The 17,978-nt window shown below is 57.1% G+C and overlaps 2 protein-coding genes across 9 annotated transcripts; both read right to left on the minus strand.

Moving 5' to 3' along the window:
- Positions 1–147: 147 nt before the first annotated feature.
- On the minus strand, positions 148–7,368 carry LOC116436398. Of its 3 annotated transcripts, none has more exons than XM_032093500.1 (6): positions 7,235–7,368; positions 6,099–6,287; positions 4,665–4,766; positions 3,342–3,380; positions 2,285–2,346; positions 148–652 (listed from the first exon to the last, which is right to left on the minus strand). In XM_032093500.1, the coding sequence occupies exons 1-6, from the start codon at positions 7,338–7,340 to the stop codon at positions 422–424; spliced, it is 729 nt and encodes a 242-aa protein (XP_031949391.1). In that variant the 5' UTR covers positions 7,341–7,368; the 3' UTR covers positions 148–421. The 3 variants fall into 3 exon arrangements, with proteins under 3 accessions (XP_031949391.1, XP_031949392.1, XP_031949393.1); XM_032093501.1 differs by lacking the exon at positions 7,235–7,368 and adding an exon at positions 7,118–7,178 and having other exon boundaries at positions 153–652; XM_032093502.1 differs by having other exon boundaries at positions 166–578; positions 7,235–7,342.
- A 1,849-nt stretch (positions 7,369–9,217) lies between these two features.
- Positions 9,218–16,109, minus strand: LOC116436391 (SLAM family member 7-like). Of its 6 annotated transcripts, none has more exons than XM_032093491.1 (10): positions 16,071–16,109; positions 15,357–15,754; positions 12,950–13,243; positions 12,600–12,869; positions 12,385–12,411; positions 11,669–11,767; positions 11,464–11,508; positions 10,795–10,847; positions 10,231–10,317; positions 9,218–9,932 (listed from the first exon to the last, which is right to left on the minus strand). In XM_032093491.1, exons 2-10 carry the CDS (start codon positions 15,415–15,417, stop codon positions 9,915–9,917), a joined length of 954 nt encoding a protein of 317 aa, XP_031949382.1. In that variant the 5' UTR covers positions 15,418–15,754; positions 16,071–16,109; the 3' UTR covers positions 9,218–9,914. The 6 variants fall into 6 exon arrangements, with proteins under 6 accessions (XP_031949382.1, XP_031949380.1, XP_031949381.1 ...); XM_032093489.1 differs by having other exon boundaries at positions 9,930–10,073; XM_032093490.1 differs by lacking the exon at positions 12,385–12,411 and having other exon boundaries at positions 9,930–10,073.
- Between the last annotated feature and the right edge of the window lie 1,869 nt (positions 16,110–17,978).

Here is a 17,978-nt window from a genome sequence, read left to right on the forward strand (position 1 = left end):
AAAAAAAATTCTTCTCTGAGCCCCTCGATCACCTGAGGAGCCCTGGGGGGTTTTTTTGGGGTGGGGGCTGGGTTATTCCACCCTTTTAGGGTTTTTTTCCCATCCACGAACCCCCAAACCTTCCCCCGCACCTCAAATCCCCCAGAACTGCCCCAAAACACGGGGGAAAAAATGACAGAGGCGGCTGCGTGTCCCGGCAGAGAAATTCCAAGGGTTTTTTGGGATAAAATCCCACTTTATTGTGTTGTTCCCACCCTGTCCTCGCACAGGGGACACCGGCGGGACCTCGGGGTGGCCTGGAAGCCACTGGGCCGCCCCTGGGGGCCCTCAGGAGTCACCCGGGAGCGAGTCCAGCTGGGGAGGAGGAGAAGCGGGAGTTGGGAGGGGCTGGAATTGTCCCTTTATCCCAGGAATTGCCCCTTTATCCCAGGAATTGTCCCTTTATCCCAGGAATTGCCCCTTTATCCCAGGAATTCCCTTTCTTCTGGCACTCCCGGCGCTTGGGATGGCTCTGGCTGGCTGAAGGTGGTCTCGGATTGGTCCAGGCCTGGGGGGGTCTCGGGATCCTTCCTTTCCCTCTGGAAAAGAGGCAGGAATTCCATGGAGCGTCCTCGGGGTGGGATTGGAGGGGAAACTGAGGCACGGCGTCGGTCTGGGGTTGAGACCCAGCTTTGAGCCCTCCCAGACCCGGCTTTGACCCTCCCAGACCCGGCTTTGACCCTCCCAGACCCAGCCTTGACCCTCCCAGACCCGGCTTTGACCCTCCCAGACCCGGCTTTGAGCCCTCCCAGACCCGGCTTTGACCCTCCCAGACCCGGCTTTGACCCTTCCAGACCCAGCTTTGACCCTTCCAGACCCAGCTTTGACCCTCCCAGACCCGGCTTTGACCCTCCCAGACCCGGCTTTGACCCTCCCAGACCCGGCTTTGACCCTCCCAGACCCGGCTTTGAGCCCTCCCAGACCCGGCTTTGACCCTTCCAGACCCGGCTTTGACCCTCCCAGACCCGGCTTTGAGCCCTCCCAGACCCGGCTTTGACCCTCCCAGACCCAGCTTTGACCCTCCCAGACCCGGCTTTGACCCTCCCAGACCCGGCTTTGACCCTCCTAGACCCAGCTTTGACCCTCCTAGACACAGCTTTGACCCTCCCAGACCCAGCTTTGACCCTCCTAGACCCAGCTTTGACCCTCCCAGACCCGGCTTTGACCCTCCCAGACCCGGCTTTGACCCTCCCAGACCCGGCTTTGACCCTTCCAGACCCAGCTTTGACCCTCCCAGACCCAGCTTTGACCCTCCCAGACCCGGCTTTGACCCTCCCAGACCCGGCTTTGACCCCTCCCAGACCCGGCTTTGAGCCCTCCCAGACCCGGCTTTGACCCTCCCAGACCCGGCTTTGACCCTCCCAGACCCGGCTTTGACCCTTCCAGACCCAGCTTTGACCCTCCCAGACCCAGCTTTGACCCTCCCAGACCCAGCTTTGACCCTCCCAGACCCGGCTTTGACCCTCCCAGACCCGGCTTTGACCCCTCCCAGACCCAGCTTTGACCCTCCCAGACCCAGCTTTGACCCTCCCAGACCCGGCTTTGACCCTCCCAGACCCAGCTTTGACCCTCCCAGACCCAGCTTTGACCCTCCCAGACCCGGCTTTGACCCTCCCAGACCCGGCTTTGAGCCCTCCCAGACCCGGCTTTGACCCTCCCAGACCCGGCTTTGACCCTCCCAGACCCAGCTTTGACCCTCCCAGACCCAGCTTTGACCCTCCCAGACCCGGCTTTGAGCCCTCCCAGACCCGGCTTTGAGCCCTCCCAGACCCGGCTTTGACCCTCCCAGACCCGGCTTTGACCCTCCCAGACCCGGCTTTGAGCCCTCCCAGACCCGGCTTTGACCCTCCCAGACCCGGCTTTGACCCTCCCAGACCCGGCTTTGACCCTCCCAGACCCGGCTTTGAGCCCTCCCAGACCCAGCTTTGACCCTCCCAGACCCAGCTTTGACCCTTCCAGACCCGGCTTTGACCCTTCCAGACCCAGCTTTGACCCTCCCAGACCCGGCTTTGAGCCCTCCCAGACCCGGCTTTGACCCTCCCAGACCCGGCTTTGACCCTCCCAGACCCAGCTTTGACCCTCCCAGACCCAGCTTTGACCCTTCCAGACCCAGCTTTGACCCTCCCAGACCCGGCTTTGACCCTTCCAGACCCGGCTTTGACCCTCCCAGACCCGGCTTTGACCCTCCCAGGCCCGGCTCAGACCCTTCCCAATTCCCAGGAGAGTTTTTCCATCCCAGGCTCACCTGTAGGGCCGGGATTTTTGGGATGGGGTCCTGAACGGGGGGCTGGACCAGGGCTCCCAAATCTGCGCGGGAAGGGTTGGAATGAGGGCGCTGAGAGCAGGGAATTCACGGGATTTTGGGATCATGGAATGGTTTGGGATGGGAGGAGCTTTAGGGTCACCCCAATCCCATGGGAAGGGACATTCCCACTATCCCAGGTGGCTCCAACCTGGAATTGGGCACTTCCAGGGATGGGGAATCCATGGAATGACCGGGGCCAGGATCCTGAATTTATCCCTAAAATCCCAACTAATCCAGCCCAGGGAATCCTGGAAAAGTTTGGGATGGAAGGACCTTAATGCCACCTCTGGATGTCCCCAATCCTTCAGGGGATGGCCTCGATCCCTTCGTCCACACCCCATTAGGAGAAAATACCCCGATAAAATAAAAATATCCCAATAAAAATGAATATCCCGATAAAATTGAATATCCCGATAAAACTGAATATCCCAATAAAAATGCATATCCTGATAAAAATGAATATCCTGATAAAACTGAATATCCCAATAAAATTGAATATCCCAATGAAATTGAATATCCCGATAAAATAAAATATCCCGATAAAAATGAATATCCCGATAAAATCGAATATCCCGGTAAAAATGAATATCCCAATAAAATTGAATATCCCGATAAAATAAAATATCCCGATAAAATTGAATATCCCGATAAAAATGAATATCCCAATAAAATTGAGTATCCCAATGAAATTGAATATCCCGATAAAATAAAATATCCCGATAAAAATGAATATCCCAATAAAATTGAATAACCCAATGAAATTGAATATCCCAGTACAATATCCCAGCATGATAAATTGCCCCGGTAAAAAGAAAACACCCCAAGAAAATACAATATCCCAATAAAAAAATCATCCCAGTGAAATCAAAATATCCCAATTAAAAAAAAAAATACCCCAATAAAACAAAATATCCCAGTAAAACCAGCATTCCCAGTAAAACCAGCATTCCCAGTAAAACCAGTTGCCCCAGTACAACCCCAACCCCACAGGGCTCACCTGAGGAGTCGCTGCCGCTCATGGCCCGGTCCTGGATCCCTGTGATCAGGACAGACCCAAAACCTGAATTTTCCACCCCAAATCCCCTTCGGGAAAACCCAAAATGGAGCTGCCGAGCACCAGTTTGGGTTTGAAGTAGGGAAAAAACCCCAAAACCCCAAAATTTGTGGAAATTAGAGAGGGAAAGGGCAGAGGTGATGCCAGAAGAGACAAATTTGAGCTCAGAAGGGAAATTTGGGATGAATTTCAGGAATTTTAGGGCCAGAGCTGAGCAAGGGGCAGTGGCAACCCCAAAAGTGGCAAAATTGAGCTCAGAAGGGAAATTCGGGATGAATTTCAGGAATTTTAGGGCCAGAGCTGAGCAAGAGGCAGTGGCGACCCCAAAAGTGGCAAAATTGAGCTCAGAAGGGAAATTCGGGATGAATTTCAGGAATTTTAGGGCCAGAGCTGAGCAAGAGGCAGTGGCGACCCCAAAAGTGGCAAAATTGAGCTCAGAAGGGAAATTTGGGATGAATTTCAGGAATTTTAGGGCCAGAGCTGAGCAAGGGGCAGTGGCAACCCCAAAAGTGGCAAAATTGAGCTCGGAAGGGAAATTTGGGATGAATTTCAGGAATTTTAGGGCCAGAGCTGAGCAAGGGGCAGTGACGACCCCAAAAGTGGCAAATTTGAGCTCGGAAGGGAAATTTGGGATGAATTTCAGGAATTTTAGGGCCAGAGCTGAGCAAGGGGCAGTGGCAACCCCAAAAGTGGCAAATTTGAGCTCGGAAGGGAAATTTGGGATGAATTTCAGGTATTTTAGGGCCAGAGCTGAGCAAGGGGCAGTGGCAACCCCAAAAGTGGCAAAATTGAGCTCGGAAGGGAAATTTGGGATGAATTTCAGGTATTTTAGGGCCAGAGCTGAGCAAGGGGCAGTGGCAACCCCAAAAGTGGCAAAATTGAGCTCGGAAGGGAAATTTGGGATGAATTTCAGGAATTTTAGGGCCAGAGCTGAGCAAGGGGAAATGGCAACCCCAAAAGTGGCAAAATTGAGCTCGGAAGGGAAATCTGGGATGAATTTCAGGAATTTTAGGGCCAGAGCTGAGCAAGGGGCAGTGGCGACCCCAAAAGTGGCGAATTTGAGCTCGGAAGGGAAATTCGGGATGAATTCGGGAATTTCAGAACCAGACCTGAGTGAGGAGAACCCATTGGGGCCTGAGCTGTGACCTAAAGGGGCTTTTTTGGGGATCAGGATCCCCCTGATGGTGGCGCACCCCAAAAAGTGACATTTTGGGGGCATTTTGGGGGCACTTCTGGAGGTTTTGGGGTGCCGGGGGGGGCTCTGACCTTTGCCCTTGGTCTTCTGGTAGGTGACAAAGAGCACGAGCAGGGCCAGCAGCACGAAGAGCACGGGGGACCAGTAGCGGACTGGGACGCCCGAGGAGGTGCCTGTGGGAAAAGTGGGGACAGAGGTGGCCGGGCGGGGACGGGCACAGGGAAAGGGGGGAGTCGGGATGTTCTGGGAGGGTGGCAGGTCCCCGGGAGGGTGGCAGGTCCCCAAGGGTGGTGGCAGGTCCTCGGGATGGTGACAAATCCCCCAGAATGGTGGCACATCCCCGGCAGGTCGCCCAGGAGGGTGACACATCCCCCGTGAGGGTGACAGGTCCCCAAGGGTGGTGGAACATCCCCCAGGAGGATGACAGGTCCCCCAGGAGGGTGGCAGGTCCTCTAGGGATGGTGGCAGATCTTCTGAGAGGGTGACAAATCCCCCAGAGTGGTGGCACATCTTCCGGGAGGGTGACAGGTCCCCCAGAGTGGTGGCACGTCCCCTAGGGATGGTGGCAGATCCCCAAGAATGGTGGCACCTCCTTGGGATGGTGACAAATCCCCCGTGAGGGTGACAAATCCCCCAGAGTGGTGGCACATCCCTGAGAGGGTGACATGTCCCCCAGAGTGGTGGCATGTCACCCAGGGGGGTGGCACATTCCCCAGGAGGGTGACAGGTCGCCCAGAGTGCTGACAGGTCCCCCAGGATGGTGCCACCTCCTTGGGATGGTGACAAATCCCCCAGAGTGGTGGCACCTCCCCGGCAGGTCCCCCAGGAGGGTGACACATCCCCCGTGAGGGTGACAGGTCCCCAAGGGTGGTGGAACATCCCCCAGGAGGATGACAGGTCCCCCAGGAGGGTGACAGGTCCCCCAGGAGGGTGGCAGATCTTCTGAGAGGGTGACAAATCCCCCAGAGTGGTGGCACATCTTCCGGGAGGGTGACAGGTCCCCCAGAGTGGTGGCACGTCCCCTAGGGATGGTGGCAGATCCCCAAGAATGGTGGCACCTCCTTGGGATGGTGACAAATCCCCCAGAGTGGTGGCACATCCCTGAGAGGGTGACATGTCCCCCAGAGTGGTGGCATGTCACCCCGGGAGGGTGACAGGTCCCCAAGGGTGGTGGCAAGTGCCCCAGGATGGTGCCACCTCCTTGGGATGGTGACAAATCCCCCAGAGTGGTGGCACCTCCCCGGCAGGTCCCCCAGGAGGGTGACACATCCCCAGGAGGGTGACAAATCCCCTGTGAGGGTGACGGGTCCCCCAGGGTGCTGACAAATCCCCCAGAGTGGTGGCAGGCCCTCCAGGATGGTGTCACCTCCTTGGGATGGTGACACATCCCCCATGAGGGTGACAGGCCCCCAAGGGTGGTGGAACATCCCCTGTGAGAGTGACAGGTCCCCAAGGGTGGTGACAAATCCCCCAGGAGGGTGACACACCCCTCCCGTGGAACTCACGGGTTTGGTTCCCTGCCGGTGTCACCGCGAGGTCCCCGCTCCAAGGAGGGCTGGTGGTGGCCCTCGGCCACGTCGTCACCGTTGTCCCCGCGTGCCCGGTGGCTGTGGTGGGGTGTCCCGGTGGCCCCGGGGGCTCCTCGGGCGGGGTGACGCTGCCATTGCCCGGCTCCTCTTCTTGGAAGCCGAGAGCTGGGAATGGGATTTGTCCGTTCTCCCCCGAAATCAGGGATCAGGAATGGGAACATGGAGCCCCGTGTCCCCTCAGGGGACGTGGGACAGAGTTTGGGGACATCAGCAGAGGGTGAAGGGTCAGGAGGGATTTCCCCAAAAGGAAATTTCGGAGGAGAGGAGAGTGAGGGGAAATCCTGGGAATTCCAAGGGGCTCAGGATCCAGGAATGGCTGGAGCTGTTCCAGGAGGGATTTGGGATGGAGATCCCGAAAATTCATCCCCCAGAGGGTTGTGAGGCACGGAACAGGGGATGGTCCCTGCCCCAAAAACTCCGGGAGGGTTTATTGGGATTTTGGGATGTCCTGCGCAGGGTTTGGGGTGGGATTGGATGATCCGGGTGGGTTTTTTCCAGCTCGGGATGTCCCACAGCTCTCCGAGGGGGCTGAACTCGAGCAGAGCCAAGCAGGGAATTATAAAATCCCAAAAAATATCCCGATTTGGGGCATGGAGCTGCGGGATGTGAGGTGGAAGGAGCCACCAGGATCCTCCAAGTTCCATTCGTGGCCATGCCGAGATCACACCGCGATTAAAACCAACGGAACCCCCAAAAGCGGTTCAAAAGCCCCTCCTGATCTGCATTGGGATGGATTTGGGGTGCTGGGAGACCCCAAAACCCTCCTGGGAACACAAACAAGGCTCAACAAAGCCGGGCTCAACCCAAACCTGAGCTTAACCCCCAGGGAACTCCCTAAAGGGATTTCCCTGTGCTGCCCCCGCTGCCTTCAGCCTCCTCCTCCTCCTCCTCCTCGCTCCAGCCCCACTCCCCGAGGCTCCCCCAGCCCCACTCACCGGCCCCAGAGCAGAGCAGGGCGAGGCAGAGCTCCCAAAAGCCGCTCGGCCCCATCCTGCTGTGCCCATCCCCCTCCCGGCCCCCCCGAAACCTCCTCCTTCCCCTTTTTTACTCACAGGAAGCTTCAGTTGGGGCCCAAAGGTGCTGAAATTGGTAGAGGAACGGATAAAAATCATCCCCTGGAGTCATTTCTCTACCCCTGGAGTCATTTCCCCACCTCATAGAGTGATTTTTGCACCCCAGGGAGTCGTTGCTCTGTGGGAAGGGGCGGGGAAAGGGTTGGAGGTCTGGGCAAGGAGCGGGGCAACTTCAGCACTGCCCCAAATTCCCTCAGGACAATCCCCGGAGCCACCAGAGCTGTCCCAAACCCAATCCAAGGACAGAGGGAAGCTCCAGCACTGCCCCAAATCCCTTCAGGACAATCCCTGGAGCCACCAGAGCTGTCCCAAACCCAATCCAAGGACAGAGGGAAGCTCCAGCACTGCCCCAAATCCCTTCAGGACAATCCCCGGAGCCACCAGAGCTGTCCCAAACCCAATCCAAGGACAGAGGGAAACTCCAGCACTGCCCCAAATCCCCTCAGGACAATCCCTGGAGCCACCAGAGCTGCCCCAAACCCAATCCAAGGAGCAGGGGAAGCTCCAGCACTGCCCCAAATCCCTTCGGGACAACCCCTGGAGTTGTTTAAATCCCAATCCAAGACAAGGATTTCCAAGGACGGATTTGGAGCCACGTGAGCAAATCCCTCCTCTACAAAACCAGAATATCTTTTATTTGATCCGAGGTATCCAAAAACACCGAGACAACAGGAATTATTCCGTAACAAGTCTGTTTTCATCCCAAGAAAGTGATTTGCAGGCAGGAAGGGAGCCGGGATGCGCCTGGAATTTGTATTCCAGAGGCTCCCGCAGCCAGGCGCTTCAAAGGCAGCTCCGGTTTCACCGTGAATAATTCACCGAGGCACGGACAAAGAGCAGCGGGAAGAGGCATGGCTGGGAAGAGAATTCCCAGGAGCGGCCGTGTCCAGAGGCATCGGAAAATCGAGGCCAGTTCGTGGTTCTGGGGCTCAGGCGCCGGTTCCGGGTGGATTTGGGGAGCAGGGAAGGGCCCCATGTCCCACGCTCAGGTCGCTGTCCCCAAATCCCAAAGGAATTCTGCATCCCGGCACCACTCCCGGAGATTCCTGCCGGGATTCCTGCCGGGATACTTGCCGGAATTCCTGCCGGGATTCCCTCTGTGATCACCAGATTCCTGCTGGGAATCCACCCAGCCCCAGCAGCTCGGCACAAATCCCTCACTCCACATCAAAACCCCACATCCAAACACATCGAAGTCGTGTCCCGTTCTCCCTCAAAGCCATCCCGAATCCCCGATCCCGAATCCCCGATCCCGGATCCCAGCCCTGCAGGGATTGGTGGGGCTGAGTTTTTCTGGGGGCAGGTGCAGCAAATTTTGGAAGGTCCTGGTGGTGGGGGAAGGGAGCAGGTGCTGAAACCACAACTCTGAGGTGAGATGGGGTGTAGGTTACAGGGTTCAGTTGGGAGATCGCTATAGTTTGATCTTGGGACACGTGGGGTTTATTGCAAAGGGCGTGGGTATTGGGGCACTGCTCAGAGCTGCCAGACTCAGCTCGGAGCAGGCCCAAGAGAGCAAGAGAGTAAGCGGGTAAGAGAGAGAGAGTGTAAGAGCAAGGAGAGTGAAGAAGAAGTAGTAAGAATAAGAGCAAGAGTGGAAGTAAGAGCAAGAGCAAGAGTAGAAGTGTCTGAAGTCCTGGTTACAATACAATAAATCATCTTCTGTACTGAATATTCTAATTGTCACTAACCAATCTAATACAAGATACAAATCCTATAGCATTTACATACAGCCTATAAGAGTTCTTATATTACCATAGAGTGTTACATCTTAACTTCTAAAAACTACTCTTTGGACTCCTTCTGCTGAGCTAGTAGGGTCTGCTCTGACCCTTGGACCTGCCTGCAAGCAGAGGGTATTGTTCCATCAAGAGGGGATTACTTCAGTCGGCCATACCATTGTTTTCCAGGTGTTCAGTAACTAAGACCTGGTATTTCAAAAGTGGCTTTCATTTCGATGTTGCCTGTAGTTTCCATATTCCCAAAATCTTTTGTCAGGCAATCATATTTATAAGGCTTTCCTGTTTCATCTTCCCCAACAATGGGGGAAGGTTCTTGTGGTTCTTGCTTCAGCTGCCTGGCATTATTTTCGTTTTCCGTAAGACAAGCAAGAAGCTTCAAAAACGAAGCAGAACAGGGGAAAAAAATCATTTCTAAAAAAAATCCTGCAAGGATTCCTTGAAAAAATGGGTTTTCCACATTAAAAGGAGCTGGTTTGGAGGCGCCATCCCTGGAGGTGTCCAAGGAACCGCTAGACCTTGCTCTGAGTGGCCAGGACTGGTCCCAGGCTGGAACTGATGGTCCTGGAGCGATTTTACAACTTCAGGAATTCTGGGGTTCCATGAAAAAACCCTTTTAAGAGGCTCCTCCAGCCCGTCCGGCCATCCCGAGGCTCGGCCCCGAATCCTTGCGGCGTGTGCGGAGCTGTGGTCTGGAATCCCGGTGGGAGAGGGTGGGAAAAGGAGCCCGAACCCCGTGGAGCTGCCAAAATCGAGGGGAAAGATCCCAAAGGGCTCCGAATGCTCCCTGAAATCGCGAACTGAGGCTGCCCAGGGGAGATCCGAGGCAGCAGCGATGAGGAGGGAAAGGGAGATCCCTGGGAGGATGAGATCCGTGAGATCCTGTCTGAAGCGGGATCGTGGATGCCGGAGCCTTTCCAGAGTCACGTTGTGGGGTCCATCTGTGTGACCGAGGAGTGGAGACCCTTTAAACCAGCTCCAGACCCTTAAAACCAGCTCCAGACCCTTAAAACCAGCTCCAGGTCCTTCTAGACCAGCTCCAGGAGGCTCGCTGTGGCATTTTCCTCCTTCCCATCGCCCGCCTGCGACGACAAACGGACACAGGCTCGGTTTGGGATCGTGGGGGCTGATCCCACCCTTGGAGAGGGATCCCTGGATCTGTGGGAAGGCTCTGGATCTCTCTGTCCCTGTCCCCAGCTCCAGGAGTTCCATCTCCCACCCTGGGCTCTCCCAGCTCACCTGACCCGGACGCTTGACCAGGGAATAAATGGTTGAGGAGGATTCCGGGGCCTCCGTTGGTTTGGCTTTAATTCCATTCGGGATACGCTGGGGGAAAAGGGTTTTAGCAGCGTTTTAGGGCTTGGTGTTGGAAAAGAGATCCCAAATCCCAAGACCCCTCAAAGATCCCCCTCTGGAAGCGTTGCCCCATCCCAAGGCCGGGTTGGCGCATCCCAGGATAGTGGGAATTGTCCCTGCCCATGGAATGGGATGATTTTAAGGTCCCTCCCAACCCCCCAAAAATCCCATCATCCTCTGATCCCTCCCTTTGGAGGGGCAGCCAAGTTTTTGGGGGCGGACACGGAGTTTTGGGGACACCCCAGGAAGTTCAGGTGCCCTTGGGCCACCCCAGCTGTGGCACATCCCCCTTGGAATTCCCGAAAGGAACCAGCTGGCCCAGCCAGGGATTGTCCAGCTGCACCCACCGTGTCCCCAGGCTGTCCCCAGGCTGTCCCCAGGCTGTCCCCAGGCTGTCCCCAGGGTGCCCGCAGGGACTGCGGAGGGGACGGGGATGCCCAGGCTCACCTGCTGGGAAGGGCCCACCTCGGCGTACATGGTCGTGTCATCCACTGTGTTCACTGAAATGGGGAAAAAAATCAGGAATTTGGGGAGTTTGGGATGCAGGGAATCCCCCTGGATGCTCCTGGCCGGGGCATGGGGGGAATCCCGACCTCAGGAGTGCAAGCTCAGGTGAAACCTTGACCCCAAAGGCCCTCGGAGCTGCTGGATTTGGGAATTGCTCCTCATCCCACCCTCCCTGGTCGCTGTAGGATTGGGATGCACTTCCAGCACCAAGGACAGGGGAAATCCACTTTTTTTGGTTTAAATCCCAAATCCCAGGACAAAATCCGTTTGTTTCTCCTTCATGTGAAGCCCTCATTGCTCGTGGAACAGAGGCGGGGGAAAAGGGGATTTAAACCCTTTAAAATCCCATTTTTGGGTCCAAATCTCCCATTGGAAGCGCTGTGCCAGGCGGGTTTGCCCACAGCTGCCTCCAGAAAACTCGGATCCAAATTCTCGTCCGAGAGGAGCCTGCGCTGAGCCAGCCCCGAAATCCCACCCGGACACATCCAGGGGCAAAACAGGAGACGGGAGATTTGTTCCAGCTCACGGAAACAACAAAATACGGATAGAAACCACCTCGGGGACATCTCGGCAGTGAGGGAATGGCAGAGAACTGCCCCAAAATCCCACCTGTGCTCATCCTCTTCTCCTTGGAGAGATGGGATTTCCTCCAGCCTGGGGGAGAAGCGACACCGAGTCAGTAGCAGCCCCAAATCCACTCCAAATCCACCCCAAATCCGCCCCAAATCCACTCCAAATCAGTGCCCCCCTCCCAGGTCCCACCTCCTGCTCCCCAGGGCTCCAGGGCTGGTTTTCCATGCGGGAATGAACTCACCGTTGAATTTACAGACGAGCACAAAGAGGACAACTGATAAAAACACGATTCCAAGGCTGGCTCCGACCCCAATCCCGGTCCGGGCGCCAGAGTGGGCATCTGGAAAGGGAAGAAGATCCAGTGGTAACATCCCCAAATAAATCTGGTTGTTCCTGGCATCGAGGCAGACGGAACCTGGCCCCAAATCCCTCCCTGGATCCCTCATTCCAGAAGATCTTGGACGAGGACGAGCGGCTTTGCGGAAGCAGCGGCGGGAGACCCAGAATCCCAAAATCCCAGAATCCCAAGATGCCAGAATCCCAAGATCCCAGAATCCCAGAATGGCTGGGTTGGAAGGAACCTCTGGAGATCTCCCAGTCCTGCCAGGACAGGAGCACCCAGGTCTCTTGGGGAGATTTGGGATGGGTGGGATATTTCTGCGGATCGATGGGATTCCATGAACACGGATGGACTCGGTGCTCCCATCCCAAACTCTGGGGGGACTCCTGCCCTCCCAAAATCCCCCAGGGGACAGAGCCAGCCCGGGGGTGCTGAGGGCACTGCCTGGAGAGCCCCAACATTCCCTGGAAAGGGTTTTGGGAGGAGCTGGAGGGTGCTGGGCTCAGGCTCCCCAATCCCCCTCCCCGGCCACACATGGAAAAGCTGCCCCGGGCACACGGGGATGCCTGGGGACGCTCGGGAGCGCGGCTGGACATGGACAGGGGGTGGCAGCTCACCGGGGCCGGGAGGGTGCGTGGCGTTTTCTGGCGAGGGGAGAGAACGGGGAGAGAGGTCAGCGCTTCCCTCTGCATCCCGAGCCACCGCTCCGGGGAAAAGCTGGAGCCCCGGAGAGTGGGATCAGCCCATCCCAATCCCATCCCAATCCCATCCCAATCCCATCCCAATCCCATCCCAATCCCATCCCAATCCCAAACCTTCCCACAGCTCTCACCTTCGCAGAGGCCACCAGGTGCCACCACGGTGATGTTCCGGCTGCTGACGGGGTTCCGTGCCGTGCACGTCAGTGACTCCGGCTCGTTCCAGGATGATTCATTCACCACCAGCACCGTGGGCCCCTCATCCCACGGCTGTTCCCCCTTGCTCCAGAGGTAGGAGATGCTCCCGAGGCCGGTGCCGGGCACGGAGCAGCGCAGGGAGAAGCGGCAGCTCCCGGCCGAGCAGTTCCGGTCCTCGCAGGTCACCGTGGGCTCTGCCAGCTCCCCTGGGGACAGGGGCAGACGAGAGTGTCAGGAAACCCCTTTGAGCAGAACAAACCCCAAAAGCAGCGCTAGAAGCACCTACCGTACACGCGTAGGGTGAACGTGGAGGTTTTCCCATCGATCTTTACCGAGTAGATCCCGGCGTCCTCCAAGCTCAGCTGGGAGATGCCGAGTGCGCGGCCGTTCTCGGGGAAAGTGAAGCGCTTCTCGTATTTTTCTTCTGAAAACAGGACCTCAGGGGGATCCTTGGGTACCACGCTCGCTATGGGATCGTTCCCAAAGGTCCAGAACACCGCACGTCCAGCCGGGGGTTGGATGGGGAAGGTGACGGACGCGCCCACAGCCCCGATCACCTCTCTGGTGCCATCGGCGCACACTGGGGAGAGAAGGTGGGATGAGGGTGGGATCAAGGTGGGATGGAGGTGGGATGGAGGAGGGATGGAGGTGGGATGAGGGTGGGATGGAGGTTGGGATGGAGGTGGGATGAGGGGGGGATGAGGCTGGGAATGAAGGTGGGATCAAGGTGGGATCAAGGTGGGATGAAGATGCCAAACCCAGGGAACGAATCCCATCGAGGCTTGGGGGTGTTTGAAGGTGGAGGGCTCTTGGGGAAGGGTCCCTGGGTGCAGGAAGAGCCTCCCCCGCTGCAGTCCCAGCACGAGGCCACCCCCAGGCTGAGCCCCCAGAGCCTCGTGTGCAGCCCCGAGGGCAGAACCGGGAGGGGAACCGAAAGGGAAAAAGGAAGGAGGAGTTGGAGATGGGAAGGTCTGGAAGGTTCGCTCTGAGCAACCTGAGCGGGAACCTGAGAGGGAACCCCTGGCCAGACGTGCAGCTGCTGCTTGGAGGAGAATCGGGGAGCCATGGAAAGGTTTGGGGTGGGAGGGACCTTAAAATCCTCTCATTCCACTCCTTTAAAATCCCCACACTTGCCACTGTCCCAGGCTGCTCCAAGCCCCGGCCAGCCCGGCCTTGGAGGCTCCCAGGCATGGATGGGGCAGCTCCACCACCTCTTCTCCAGGCTGACCACTCCCTGTGTCCATCGGGAAGGGCCTCCACTTCCCTTTCCAACTCCGTGGCCACCTCTGGACCCACTTCAACAGTTCCATGACCTTCTTGTGTTGGGGGACACCATTCCAGGCGGGATCTCGCCATTCCAGGTGGGATCTCACCATTCCAGGCGGGATCTCGCCATTCCAGGCAGGATCTCGCCATTCCAGGTGGGATCTCACGAGACCAGAGGTGAGAATCCTCCCGCACTCCTCTGGATGCAGCCCAGGACAAGGTCCAAGATCCCTCTGGATCCATCCCTTCCCTGCACTCACCACACCATGACCCTGGGTCACAAACTCAAGGAGGAAGGAGTTGTTCCATTGTTTTGGCAACTTCCCATTACAAAGTTACGTGTCACCCAGTCTAGACTGGAAATGGAGTTGCTCTTCCCAGTTTTTGGAACAGAGAAGTGATCCTGACTCAGCCCCAAGGTTGGGCTCAGAATTTCTGGCTCCTTCAGCCACCTCTGAGACACGGACAGCGCAATGTCTCCGAACCATATGGAAGGAAGAACCGGTGGGGAAGATAAACTCGTGGGAAATTTGCTGATGAATGCAGCACAGGACTGGTCATGTGGTGATAAAACCCCCTCGGAAGCAGCTGGGGTCAGCTGAGCCTATTTTCAGCCACAAAACACCCCAAAATGGGACATCCAAAAATAGGAGGCAGCTTGGAGGGGAGCAGAACCTGAAGGCAGAGCAGGACGTCCGGAGAACATCTGGCAGCAGCTGCACAGCCGCTGCCCCAGAGCTGAGAACCGATGCTATCACTCCGTGGCAAAAAGGGACCAAAGCATCCGTGCTGCTGGTTGCCCCATCCTTGGGAGGTCGCCCAATCCTCCACCCCAGTGCAGCTGGTCCCACACGTGCCCACCCTCCTGGGGGTTCCTAAGCCCACCCCGAGCCCCCCAAGGGCTCCTTCCCTTCTGCGGATGGAGGTGGAGGTGAAATGGAAGGGATGAAGGAACGAGAAGCTGGAGGTGGCTTGGGAAGGTCAGGGAGGCAGCTCCTGGTCCGGTGTGCGGCTGCTCCGTGGAGGGGAGTTGTGGGATCATGGGATGGTTTGGGTTGGGAGGGAGCTTCAAATTGTCCTGTTCCGCCTCCTGCCGTGGGCAGGGACAGCTCCCACTGTCCCAGGTCGCTCCAACCTGGCCTTGGACACCTCCAGGGATGGGGAGTCCATGGAATAACCTGGACCAGGAGCTCCCCAGGCAGCAGCTGGACAGAGGCTGGACCAGAGATGGAAGTGATCACAGTTTATCAACAGGTTTCCATGGCAACGAGAGCCAGGGGCATCTTTCACGCTGGTTGCCCAACATCTGGGTACAAATCCACCCTGTGGAGCTGCTCCCCTGGTCCCACACGTCCCCGTTATCCCTCATCCCTAAAACCACCGCGAGATCTCCTTCCCTTCAGGGACGAGGAGCGCCTGGCACTTACTGGCTGTGTGGAGGAGCATGAGGAGGGCGAGAAGCTGGAGCTGGAAAGAGTCCATGGACATCCAGAGCGTGGAGAGGGTCTTGGGACATGAAGCATTCAGAAACTATTGCCGTGAGAGGAACAAGACTGTTTGTGCAGTTTTAACCACAGCGGGGTGGGGCGAAGGAGCTTATTTTCTTTCATGTGGTTTGTCGTAAGGAGGACCCGACAATCACAAACGTCCAAACTCACATGGAAACTTGGGAGCGTGAAATTCCTTTTCCAACCACGGAGGAGCGCGGCAGCCGGACCAAGGGTGTCATCGTGGCCACGTGTGACAAATGACTCAGGTGCTCCACGGTCCGGAGAGTGTCCTGGTTCGGTAATCGGTGCCCGTGGGTTGGTGTCTCCAGAGCGTCCTTGAGGAGTGAAGCCGAGTCCAGCCATGGAATGGTTTGAGAGAGACCTTAAAGCTCCACCCCTGCCATGGCAGGGACACCTCCCACTGTCCCAGGCTGCTCCCAGCCCCAGTGTCCAGCCTGGCCTTGGGCACTGCCAGGGATCCAGGGGCAGCCCCAGCTGCTCTGGGCACCCTGTGCCAGGGCCTGCCCACCCTCCCAGGGAACAATTCCTGCCCAATCTCCCATCCAGCCCTGCCCTCTGGCACTGGGAAGCCATTCCCTGGGTCCTGGCCCTCCAGCCCTTGGAAATTGTCTCCTCCCATTTTTCCTGTACCTCCTTAAGGTCCTGCAAGGCCACACTGAGGTCACCCCGAAGCTTCTCCTCTCCAGGCTGAAGAGTCCCTGCTCTCGCAGCCTTTCCTCCCAGCAGAGCTGCTCCATCCCTCGGGTCATCCTGGAGCCTCCTCTGGACTCTCTCAGCAGCTCCAGGTCCCTCTCTCCAGCTTGGTCCCCGGAGAGGTTCCTGGGATATTTGTTAATATTTGGATATTTGGATATTTGTTATTATTTGTTCATCTCTGGTTTTCGGGCCCCAGCAATGCTCTGTCCCTGCTGCCACACTCATCTTTGCTTGGAAATGGACTTTTGCAGCTCAAGTTTCCATGACGAGTTGGGGTTTGCCCACCCCTGGCGTGTGATCCCGACCACGGAGCCTAAATTGCTGCACCCTTCATGACCCAACCACGGGTGAGAAAACCACACGAACACTTTTATCAGCCCGCCTCGCTCCACGGTGTTTTTATATTTTTATATTTTAACAGAGGCGTCATCACCGTTGGTTTCAACCTACAGAATTTCCTGTTGATGACTGTTCACACCCTTGTTTGTCACACCAGCTTCACCTGAACAGCCTCGATTCCCTCAGCCTTGGCCATAAAGGAGCTGCTCCAGTCCCAAAGCCACCCCAAAGCTGCACGGGGCAGTCTTTGGAAAGCAGCACTTCCCCAGTCCAGGTTGTTCTCGGAAGGTCACATGCAGATGCCTCGTGGTGAAATTTTGGGGTGAAGGGGAAGTGTTGGGTTAAAAACATGAAAAAAAAACCCCAGTTCCTCTGCCCCGGTGAGGAACTGGGAGCTGCTGACCCAGACTGGTTTGGGTTGGAAGGGACTGTAAGGGTAACCCAGCGCCACTCCCTGCCGTGGGCAGGGACACCTCCCACTGTCCCAGGTGGCTCCAGCCTGGCCTTGGACCCTTGCAGGGATGGGGAATCCATGGAATAACCTGGGCCAGGGCCTCCCCACCCTCTCAGGGAGGAATTTCTTCCCAATATCCCATTTAAATCTCCCCTCCACCAGTTTGAAGCCACTCCCTCTTTTCCTGTCACTTCAGACCCCTGGAAATCGTCCCTCCAATGTTCCTTGTAGTTCTCTCAGGTCCCGGAAGGCCACACTGAGGTCACCCCAAAATTTCTCCTCTCCAGGCTGAACAATCCCAGCTCTCCCAGCCTTTCCTCCCAGCAGAGCTGCTCCATCCCTCGGATCCTCTCGCTGCCTTCCCCTACTGAATTCCCTCTCCAGCCTGCTCCCCACGGAGCACCGGGGACATTTGTTACGTGGCCACGGCAACACCCTCGGTCCGGCACCCGTCTCGGAAGCTTTTCAGCTCCTTTCCGTCACCGCTGTGGATTGTCCTTCTTTGACGTGTCCCCCAACCCCGATGCCCCCCTGGAAGTGCCCGATGCCATGGCCCCACCCAGCTGTCGTGAAAGCCGCGCGGTTCTGGACCCGTAGTCAAGAGCTGCAAGTTCTTGGCGGCCGTTTTTGCTGCGCGGTGCCGCTGCCGGCTTCGGGCCGTGGGTCTGTTCCGCTTTCTGCCACTCAGGATCCTCCTCATGTTCCTCAGCCAAGCGAGTTAAGTGCCAGATGCTCCTTCTCTGATAGGGAGGGAGGGAGGGGCCGTGCTGGACCAGCGGAGCAAAACTGGGCAAACTCCCGGGGACTGGGCAACCGGCAGGAAGGAAACACTGGCCCCCCACGGGCATGGGAACCCTCTGGTAACGAGCGACACCGTCCCAGCCCGATGTTCTCCGGATGTGCTGCTCTTCCTTCAGCTCCTTCTCCCCTCCACGTTTTCTCCCATTTTTCAGCGCTCTCACCTTGGGCTGTTTCTGCCTCGTTTCAGTCTAAAGGAAATTCGGGAAGGCTCAGCCCCAGCTCTTCCCCACAGCCCCTGAGGGGGTTTT

The sequence above is a fragment of the Corvus moneduloides genome, chromosome 29, assembly GCF_009650955.1.
Source record: "Corvus moneduloides isolate bCorMon1 chromosome 29, bCorMon1.pri, whole genome shotgun sequence".
Lineage (NCBI taxonomy): Eukaryota > Metazoa > Chordata > Aves > Passeriformes > Corvidae > Corvus > Corvus moneduloides.